At 40.5% G+C, this 11,562-nt stretch overlaps 1 protein-coding gene across 18 annotated transcripts in view; it reads right to left on the minus strand.

Annotated features, from left to right (window-relative positions):
- Window positions 1-10,944, minus strand: part of HK1 (histidine kinase 1) — an 80,010-nt gene extending 69,066 nt beyond the window's left edge. For 11 of the 18 annotated variants that reach the window (XM_088848109.1, XM_088848107.1, XM_088848111.1 and 8 more), the window contains exon 1: window positions 10,399-10,944. Coding sequence is in view for 7 of the 18 variants with exons in the window: in XM_088848100.1 (XP_088704226.1) it covers window positions 10,399-10,644 (246 nt within the window). In the remaining 11 variants the exon portion in view is untranslated. The remainder of the gene's footprint in view (window positions 1-10,398) is intronic. The other 7 variants (XM_088848105.1, XM_088848108.1, XM_088848101.1 and 4 more) reach the window with 1 other exon arrangement.
- Window positions 10,945-11,562: the final 618 nt, after the last annotated feature.

Here is an 11,562-nt window from a genome sequence, read left to right on the forward strand (position 1 = left end):
AGTTTGGAGATTGAGTAATCAAAATAAGCGTTTTTTTTTATTGCTTGTATATTTGGAAATATGACTACAACCTAGATCCTAATGATAAAAATTGCATAGGATGCAAGCTTTGTGAGAAGAATACAAAAAGAGCCATAAACCAGTTCAAGAAACAACTTGTCGGTATCAGGGGGATGTTGCCCCATGTATAAAGGCTCATGATTCTGTTAAAGAGAAAATAACCAAATTTTTTAGAACGGTAAAAATAAAAAAAATGAGAAATTTGCCTCCATATTAGAGATTAGATCTGGGGTTTGAGTCAGTTAAGATGATGATGATAGTGATGAGGATGGATAGGGATGTAAAGAGGTAGAACAATCCGTTATTAGGGGAAAGGAAAAGGGAGTTGTAATTATTTCTGGTTCTGGTTCTGGGAGTAAGAAGCCTCGAGTTAGAGGCCCTATGAATAGTTTTTTGCCTCGGTCTGACCTTGAGGTTGCAAGAGAGAAAACAGAGAAGTAAACCACCATTGAAAATAGAATGAAAAAGGAAGAGAGAGATAGAGCTGCTTTTTATATTGCTACATAGTTTTATGAGGCGAGCATTCCTTTCAATACCACTCGCCTAAGCAGCTTCTATGCCTTGATAAAGGCAATTGGCCAATTTGGGCGTGGGACGAAACCCCCAACCACATATGAGCTTTGAAAGCCTCTTTTGAAAAAAGCGGTGAGTGTCACGAAGGACGATGTAGAAGTTAACAAGGATGTATGGGCTCAGTATGGAGTCTCTATTATGACTGATGCTTGGAGTGATAGGAAGAGAAGAAGTCAGATGAAGTTGCTCGTGAACTGCCTTTGGGGACTGTTTTTTTGAGGTCTATTGATGCATCTGATTATACTCATGATACCCATTACATATTCCAAGTCATAGAAAAAGAAATCAAGGAGGTTGGGGAGCGTCTTGTTGTACAGGTTGTCACAGACAATGCTGCTCCTAATGTTGCTGCTACTAATTTGTTGCGCATAGCTTATCCCAAAATCTTTTGAACACCCTGTGCAGCACATTGTATAGACCTCATGCTTGAGGCTCTTAGCAGTTTAACCGAGATATCAGGTGCAGTGAAGAAGGCAAAGTCAGTTACAAATTACATTTATAGCCACCATCTCACCCTCAACATGATGCGTAGATTAACAAAGAAGAAAGAGATTGTGAGGCCTAGGGTCACGAGACTTGCGACCTAGTACTTATGGCTAGATAGCATACATTCGAGAAGAGTGCAATTGAAGCAGATGTTTACCTCGGATGACTGGAGAGCATGCAAGTGGTCCAAGGATCAGGTTGAGAAGAAGGTGAGAGATATTATCCTTTCTAAGGCTTTTTGGCGATGGGTAAAGGTCGCTCTTACGGTATTTTTTCCTCTTGTCAAAATCCTTCACATGGTTGATAGTGACAAGGCTTATATGGGTTACAAATATGAGGCAATGGAAAAATGCATAATAGAGATAGCCCAAAATTTTGATGCTGATGAGAACCATTACAAGCCTATTTGGGAGATTATTGATGAGCAGTGGGATAGGCAGCTACATCGGCCATTGCAGGCAGCGGGTTATTATTTGAACCCAGCTTTTTTTTTATGTTGACAAGGATATACACACAAATAACACAATTATGACTGGATTTAATGAGTGTGTAGATGCGTTAGTCCCTGATCCTGATATCCAGGTTATATGTGTTGATGAGCTGATAAATTACAAGTGCTCATTAAAGTCTTTTGGGAGTCCAATGGCGATGAGGTAAAGGACCAAAATTGATCCAAATAGTAATAATATTCAAGCAGTCCAGTTTCATTTTTATAATTCTACTATTTATCTATGATTTTATTCTATATCTTTGCAGCCAATTGGTGGGGCCAACATGAGTGTAGTTCTCCAAATTTACAAAAGGTGGTCATTCGGATCTTAAACCTAACCACTTCCTCATCCGGTTGTGAGCGCAATTGGAGTACTTTTGAAGGGGTAAAGTCGTAAGGGTAATTTGTATAATTATATTAATAATACATGAATCATAGATTTTAATTAGTTTCATTTGATTTTGTTAGATTCATACAAAGAAAAAGAACATGCTTGAATCAAAGAGGTTCAATGACCTAGTCTGTCAAGTATAATCGACTCTTGAAGGACAGATTTGCTAAGAGAGATAAGAGAGACCCCATCAGATCAAAAAATATGGACAATGCTATGGAGTGGTTAGCTGATGATGATGAGGTCGAGGGGCATGAAGGATTGACATGGGACATGGGACATGGTCATATGCTTCAGAGACATCAGTCGACCCTCTTAGGGCCACTAGATCTTCTGCACAGAGGACGAGGATGGAGGAAGAGGAGGAAGAAGAAGCAGATTCAGAACAGACGGAGGAGGACGACCAATATGTCGAAGAGGGTGATGACTCCGATGAATATGATGCAAATGCGGCTGACCCTACTTTTTCTAATCATGAATGATGAATGATGAATAATGATTAAACTTTGAACATTGATTGAAGATTCTTTTGAGTCTTCAAGTATTACTTTCATTTTTGCTTTCTTCCTCTTGGTTGTGTATTATGGATAGTGGATTTGTAGTTCCACTGGTTTGGTATTTGGTAACTTTGGTTTGGTAATTTGGTTGGCAAATTTTAAGTTTTAATTGGATATGGACCGACTTATAGTTATTCTTATGGAGTGTGCGCTAATGTGCAGCATACTTTGAATTCTGATGTGCCCTAAATACCTAATTTTTATATTTTATACAAAATATATACTGTTAGAGACTGTAGAATCCTTTTTGGATTCAACTGGGCCACCCAGGTTTTGGGCGCCCACCTAGGCACTGGGTGCCTGGACCCCCCAGGCCACGTAGGACCTGCCTAGCGCTTTTTGAAGCACTAAACGCAAGTCCCCATATTGTGCAAAGAATTGAACACTAAGTTCAATAGAGGTATGAAAAGATTTCCTTTTTCTTTGTCTTTTTCTTCTTCTTTTTTGTTGTTTCCCTTCTCCCTTTGAATGAAAGGGGTATCAAAAGAATTGCGACCTGTGAGAGGTACTCGAGAAAGAAAATCATATGCATGCTTTCACTGAGTTGGTAGCAAGCCCTCAAGATGATTGAGTAATTTTCCAGTCAAGAAATTTTGACAAAGATCCCACTTTATTGTATCTGAAGCCATCATTGTAGAAGCCTTGCATCCGATAAACAATAATGATATCATCATAAAGGAAAATGACATCATCTATCAGTACGACAACAACCTTCCTAGCAGAGTATTGAACAAATAATGGAAGAATTTGTGGAGTATTGAAGTTATCCCACAAATATAATATGGCAATAGAAATTGATTCACAAACTCAAGAAACATGCTTAAGCTCATAAAGGGCTCATTTAAGACAACATAGCACTATAGCAGTATAGAATTTGCCATGTATCCTAGTGGAAGCTGCACATAAACTCCCATAAAGAATGACTTTTAGGAGTTTATTCTTCAATGAAAGTGGTGTAGGTCCCACTCTCCAGCTCGCACTGCAGATAAAAAAGAACCTAAACTGTTAAAACTTGGCAATAAGAGCAAGGGTCTCTTTCTAATCCAGACCAGTGTCGCCTTTAGCTACAAAGACGGGCCTTGTATCTTATGATGCTTCCATCAACTAATAACTAGACCTTACTTAACTCATCAACACCTAATAAGATTCTTCCTAGAGTTAAGACCCATGAAGCCCCAAATAGTGATTTGTGCCAGAGAATCAATAACTTCAGCAATAGTATGTTCCTCGAAGTCATATTTCACATCCTGCTTATACCTAGGAGGTTCATAAATAAAGGACAAAAAAGTAATGAAACAGAGAAAAGCAGAACTAGAGGAAGTAACAGAAGAATAGTATACCAACAAAGACAAGGAAACACTTAATTGAGACTCTCAAGTTGGTCCGCTGAAGATAGACATTCAACTAAAAATCATGGTCTAGGATCTTGAAGAAAACCTCACCTAACATTATTTGTGAAATAGTGGCACAGAAAGTGTAGAAAGAGAAGAGTTAGGGTAGGGACGAGGAGAATTCAGAAGCATAGGTATTGAAGAGAACTGACTGCATTTGTCTCACAGTGATAGTAAATACCTTCAAAGAGGGACACATGATGGAATGCACAAAAACAACTGAACAGAAAATCATAAAAGTAAACCTTTTGCTCGATCCCTAACCAAAAGACTGTGTTTTATATCACGTGGAGTAAGTTCATTCAAAGCACAGACCTCCAAAACTCAAAAAGAAAATTTGGACACTAGTGAGACAGCAGAGAACCAGGCATGTGAATCATTAAACAGATAACAGTAATGACGACTTCAGTAAATGGAGGACATGGACATGCAGTGAAAGAATATGAGTGGTCTCAAGAATGTGTTGATTCACATGTTTGGCATGAAAGGTTTTCGAAAATTGAAGATCAATACGCACCACTATAATTTTGACTAGAAAACCTTGATTTCTTCGATGAACTGAGTCAGAATCTACAATGAATGATAAAAAATATCACAAGGTTAAGACTATTGCTTAAATAAATCATTTGAATAGTGCAATGATCCACAAGAACAGTAGGGAATTTATAGCCAGACTTGTACAAAGAAAGGTTTGGACTTCTGTTTAAGAAACAGTAACTTTATTATCAGAAATGCAAAATAATAATGCTGTTTGCTATTCAAGCATACCACTTTCACAAGTCAGGTCATCATTCACATTTGAAGAAAACAATTGAGAAACATAACAGAAAATCCCATATTTAAACACTTCCAAAAGTCTAATGGTATCCCATGTATAGGAGGAACAACATAGGAACACTTAGGTGGCTCATGAAGGTAATCCAGATAAAACAACTCTCCAGCTTTACAACTTCTAGCTAGTCAAAATTAGCTTTCTCAACAAGCTTCCTAATATCAGACACAAGAGGTGAAAAAGAGAGAAAAGGTTAATGAAAAGATAGGCACAAAAAGAACATCAAGGGGGGAAAAACAAGCAGCAACATCTCCTTACCAGTTCAAACGGAGTTTCGAATCTCTGAAAAATATCTAATTAGAGCTTCTAGGAAGAATGGTTGAGTTAGAATTCCTCATCAAATGACACGTAGCTTTATAGTAAAATATCCAGACAGGATGCAAAATAGAAGAATAACTAAATAATTGAAAGAGAAGCTGAGAGGACATGGAGAATCTACTAGCAAGCTACATCAGAGAGAGGTTCACAAGATAAAACTTAAGAAGTAGCTACATATAGGTGGTAGACAAGGTTACAACATCTGATGATATTGTAATTGTTGAGATTAGTTCTTATGTAGAAATCCTCACTTTTAGTAGTATCAATTATGTGCATCTTAGTCTGGAACATTAGGGAGGTAGTTAAACTAAGAGAAGTGCAGTGCGGGCCTTAGTTCAGACCTATCAGCCCGAAGTAGCTGCAATCATACAAACCAAACTTCCTAGGCCTATTCTATTGGAAGTAAGGCCTATGGCATAAAAGATTGGATTGAACGCCACCCTTCTCAGGCCTATTCTATCAGAAGTAAGGCCTATCTTGAGTAAGGTCCCATCAATGGGTGGCCAAAGCAGCGTAGCGAGCATTCAGGGACATTTGAGTTCTTTGGGACTCTACTCTTAACACTTCGTTTTCTTCTTCTGTTAGAAGTTTTTCTATCAATCTTACCCTTACTAGAATCTCCCATGGGTTTTAGTGGAAGGCCTCCTCCATCTACAGTCCTAATGCTTCAATCCTTAGACAGGATCCCTTGCCTGAACTCCAATTGACATCACCCATCCCGTCTGTTCACTGGTTCTCAGGGGAGACTTCAAGATACCAAGTGGATCCATGAGAGAAACAGCAAGGGGACAATCATATTTTGCATGAGAAACTTCTCAGACTTGATCATAATCAACTCTCTCCTCAATATTCCGCTAGTCGAAACTTCTTTCACCTTCCCTAACCTTGTGGTGAATCCTTTCCGATGCAAACTAGATCGCTTCCTACTCTAGAACACTTGGAATCTACATCTGCAGGGTCTTTTTTGAGTGCCCCACCTAAAACTATGTCCAACCACAAGCCTATCCTCATATACACCCATCCCCTCCATAGACTCAACAAAGCTTTTAGATTGGAACTCCAACGGATGGATGAAATAGATTTCGCAAGAAACCTTTTGCCAATGGTGGTGCTCCTACAATGTCTTTAGCTGGGTTGGGTTCCATCTCACTAGGAAGTTGCAACTTCTAAACTTCTCTCAAACTTGGAGGAAGCTCTCGCCCAAATAATCGCAACCCTCTTATTTTGTCACTCAATTCCAAAATCAAATATTTTGACACCTTAAAAGAATTCAGACCTTTGACCCAGGCCAAACTTGCTCAAAGACTGGAAAGCAAAACCAACCTCTATGCAGCTCTGAAACTTGAAGAAATATATTGGTGCCAAAGGTCCCATGTCAATTGGCTCAAACATGGAGATAGAAACACATCTTCCTTCCATAAGTCTGCAAACTCTAGAAGAAGAAATAAAGCAATCACCCAAATCCGAGTGGGCAATTGGATTTTCAACATTCCCCAACAGATTAATAGAATCATCATCCATTATTTTCAAAACCTCCTCTCTAAGCCCAAAGATCCCAAACCTAGGATGGCTAACATCTCTTTCAACCTCCTCTCAGATTAACACTGCTTCTCTAGAGCGCCCATTCTCATAGAGCAAAATCAAACTAGCTATACCTGAAATTGCTCAAGACAAAGCCCCCAGACCAGGTGGCTACCCCATAGTTATCTTTAAACAGTAATGGAACATCTTAGCTCTGTATCTTCTGGCCTTCTTTCATGAAATTTACCATCACGGCCAACTCCATAAAGGGACGAACTCCACCTTCCTTGTAGTTATTCCTAAGGTCGAAGGCGAAGGATAGATGAGAGAATTCTGCTCTATCAGCCATTTGAACTCGTTGTTCATACAAAATCCTCACCAAAGTCTTGGCCTCTAGACTAAAACTTCAGTTAGGCAAGGTCATCTCCAAACCTCAATCAGCTTTTGCCGCTGATAGGCAAATTGTTGTTGGGGCTTTGTTGGCTCTCAAGGCCATCCACTCCAAACACCTTTCAAGAAAAAGAGGGCTTTTTCTTAAACTAGATTGGGCAAAAGGCATTCAATCAAATAGGATGATCGATTCTACAGTGCAAGATGGGTTTTGGTAGCAAATGGAGCGGGCAGGATTTGAGGTTGTATTTTCTACACCAAATTTTTGGTTCTCTTCAATGGTTCTTCGGAAGGTTTCTTCATGACCTCGAGGGGCCTCCGCCAAGCAAACCCCTACCCCTCTCCTATTCACCATAATGGGAGAACCTTTTTCCCAATCCATCTCTAGACTGCTTCCAGATAACTAGAGACAGTCCCACTATCTCCCATCTACTCTCTGCAGATGACACTGTCATCGTTTCCGAGGGCTTGTCCCACCCAAATTGACAACATGTGGTTGTTTTCTAGGAGTTTTGGAATAGCCACAGGAATGGCGGTCAACATGTCTAAGACTAAGATGCGATTAGAATGAGACAAAAGAGGAAGTTAGTGCCTTGGCTAAGGACCTAAGCTACGGAATTGTCTCTACCATAAACATATCTAGGACTACCTCTCTATCTAGGGAAAAAGCTTGTGGGACCCCATTGTGGAAAAGTTTAAGCAGGGGATTGCGAATTTGAAAGGTCGCTATCTCTCACTTGCAAGTAGGGTCAACCTTACCAAGCCACCCCTAGCAAACATCCCGATCTTCAGCATTAAGTTGTTCTAGATGCCGACTTTTGTAGTTTTCTACCTTAAAAGCCTCATGCAAAATTTTCTTTGGTTCAGGGCAGAGGACCACCATAAGTTCCATCTCCTTGCCTAGGACAAGGTCTATTGCTCCAAAGTTAGCACGAGACTAGGGATAAGAAGGCTAAAACAAAATAACTTGGCCCTGCTAAGCAAGTGGTGGTGGAGGTTTGCAGCTAAGGAGTCCCAGTTATGGAGAGAGGTCTTGCGTCAAAATATGGTTTTGAGGAAGATGACTGGCTTCCTATATGTCAGTCTCACAGAAGCTCCAAAGCATGGACCTACATCGCTAAGTGCAGCTAGGCCTTCAGAGGCTTGATTAGGTATAGAGCACGAAAGGGGGATAGAATTAAGTTTTGGAAAAATTGATGAGTGGGAGATTCCACCTATAGGAAGCAGGTGGCCCCAATGCCTAGCTATAGCAAGCACCGATGAGGCTTCCATGGCAAATTATGTTGATTCCGAGACTGTACTTTACTTTCGGGTCCCACCTTTAGGCATGCCCTCTCAGATAGTGTGTAGCACTCTAAAAGTTGCTCCTTTTTCTCATAGAATTATTTGTGGCCTCAAAAGGAAGGGATCAACTGGTGCAGTCTCCAACCCCAAATGGTACTTTCTCAATGGGTTCCTTTTACTCCCGCAGGCCCCTTCTCGCATCTCCCTCTTCTCTAAAAAAAATATGGTATACACTGTTGCCGCATAACGTCCAAGCTTTCTCAGGGACCATAACTCATGGCAGGGTGCTCATTGCCAACCAACTTCAAAGGACGGGGATGCATCTCCCAACCCAATGTACCATATGCCTCCAAGCAGAAGGAAATATCAACCACCTCTACCTACACTATATAGTTGCCAGCATCCTCTGGTCCTCCCTTCTTCAACTATTTGGTCTTAACTGGATCACCCTGCAGTCAGTCAGATAGCTGCTCACTTCTTGGATGTCTCCACCTTTCCCCAAGATTGGCAGTCTCTTGTGGTCCACTTCAGTTTTTGTTCTAATTTGGAGGCTATGGAAGGAAAGAAATGCTAGGACTTTTCATGGCCTCTGACGGCTGCCCGTAGTCATTTTCAAACAAATAATAGCTGAAACCATCTTGTGGGTTGAGTGTCTTCCTCACCTTAAAAGCCTTAGCTCTGTCTTCAAGATGAATTGGTCAAATACTGCACGAATAGCTCCAAGAGTTCTAAACCTCTTTGGATGCCTCCACCCATTGGCTCTCTCAAGCTAAATGTAGATCGTTGCTCTCTAGGCGACCCAAGTCCCTCCTGGTTTGGGGGTACCTTGTCCAGCCCCGGAGGGGAAATTTCAAGCTCCATTACTGCGAAGTCCATAGCAATGCTAGAGGGTCTTAAGCGCTCACTTCCTTTCGTTGCTTGGGAAAGGATCCCTTATATTGGAAGGGGACACAAGGAATGTCATCAATGGGCCGCTAGGGGCAGCCAACCTCCATGGATACTTGCACACATTTTCAATAACATTTATATGCTTTGCAGGAACATCACAATCACACTATGCCAGGTCCGTAGAGAAGCCAACCACCACGCTGATTGTCAGGCTAGGGAGGACAAATCGAGGTAGCTCAACTACAAGCAGAGTTCCATTGGGTATCTCTCCACCTACATGACATTCCGTCCTTGTTGAGGAGAAATCTAAGTCCACACATTTACTGTACAATTTTGTACTGCTAAATCTACTTGGCAGCATATTTTAGTATATTCACATTACAAGAATGTCTGTAGCCATTGGATGCCCCCAAAGGTTTGTCAGTGCAAATACATGTAGTCATCGGGCACCCATATGTCATTAATTTTCACTCTCATGGCATTTCATAATATCAATCAATAGTCCCTGCAAAGTTACCCCATATTTTTGTATTTCTGCAGTTACTTAACTCCTTCCTTGCTTGCACAGAATGAAAATGTAAATGTGCATTATCCAAGTCATTGCGTGCAATGAAAAACTATAATTCATATACCTCCATGATGTTTATCTAGAAAGCCATCCTTATATTCTATTTTGTTAATTGCAAGAGAACAAACTTTGAATTCCAGCATCAGAGGGCCAAACCATACAAGTGAAACATGCATCGGCATAAATTTTGGTAAAAATCTCAGACAATCTCTCAAGAACCCTCTGGCTCTAGTTGGAAGCTAACCAGTTCTATCTATAAACATGATTAACAAGTATAAGTGGTGAGTGGAACCTAAACCGCATCCATCAAGAGCAATCTCTCATTCATGTCCAGCACAACAGGACCTAGACGCAAGTGTATATCAAGCCAGTAGACTAGCTTCATAGCAATGTGAATTTCATATAAAACAAAAAGCAACATACATAAAACTCTATATTATGGAAGCTAGTTTGGTAATCTTACACCCCATTCTTCAATCCCCTCTTCCACTTCTATTCATGAAATCACATCAGATTTGCGACAAGCAGCACAGAGAGTAAGAGAGACGATAATGATGAGAGATATTAAGAAAAAGAGAAAGAAAAACCAATTTAAACTAGCCAGTCATGAAGTGGGATTCTTAAGCTCTAGAGTGAGGGAAAGCAGTACCATGATAGCGAGGCGAGCAACAAAGACACTGTAATACGACGAGAGACACCTCGCATTCCCATACTGCAAATCCCCGTCCTCGACGCCCCCTCTTAGTAAGTGTTGGCGAGGCACTCTGCGCCTCCCATGCTTACAGAATCCCACAGAACAGAGCAATATCTCACAGAAGCTTCTCAGCCATGGCCACGGCCTCAAGTGAGCATCAAATCTCAGAGCAGAAGAAGAGGAAGGCATTTGTTCTGCCATAGCTGTTCACTTTCCCTCTCTGGAAGGTAACCCACCTGCCTCGACAGACCAACAACGGTATTTCTAGAAGGGGAAAGAAAGAGGAATCGCATTTGGGTGCCTGAATCTAGAGAGAGAAAAGGAAGATCAGCGTGGATTACCAGTGGGCCACACAGAAGATATGCTATAAATTCATCCTCTCTCTCGCTCTTCTTCGTCATCACCCACCATCTCTTTCTAGGGCATCAATCCATGTGGCGAGGTAAAAGAGCGCCCCTTCATTCGCATTCATCTTCCTCGTAACACCGCACTTCCCTTCCCACTAATTAATTAAATTCTCCTCACTTTTAAACCTTAAACCCTCACCGGGGGCCTCAGATATAAAATATGGCATTTTTTTGTCTCTCCTGAAAATGACTCCACGTTGCCTCCATTTTAAAGAGAATTGAAATCTTGTATTGATAGATTTGGATCTACAATTTTCAAAAGCATTTTACGTTACTTGTGGACGGTTTGGGACCCTAGATATGCAAATCCTTCATCTAGATTTTGATGGCCTATCTTCATTTGACTGTACTTCTTGAGAGCATGTCCATGATATCCACCGCAGAACCTCCCGTATCCGGCATTTATTCGGATAAAAAGATGTACCAATGAGCAAATCCAAGTTTTTGAAAAAGCTATAGCTTTTGCATTAAGGCAAGCATCCCTTTTCTTTTTCCTTCTCATTCTTACAATAATGATAATGTTTTATATTTATAATATAGAAAATTTTATATAAGTGTGAGGCTCTAAACGATCAAATTAAGGTGCACTTCAAAAATTTTGTTAAAAGACGTTGTTTTGATGCCCGAATATCCTTGGATGTCAAGTTTTAGAAATAATGCATCTTGTAATGCATTTTTTGATTGTCAGTTTTCAAGATTTTCAAGTTTTCAT

Source organism: Amborella trichopoda, chromosome 9 (assembly GCF_054954075.1).
Source record: "Amborella trichopoda isolate Santa Cruz 75 chromosome 9, AtrichopodaSantaCruz75HAP2 v2.0, whole genome shotgun sequence".
NCBI classification, from domain to species: domain Eukaryota; kingdom Viridiplantae; phylum Streptophyta; class Magnoliopsida; order Amborellales; family Amborellaceae; genus Amborella; species Amborella trichopoda.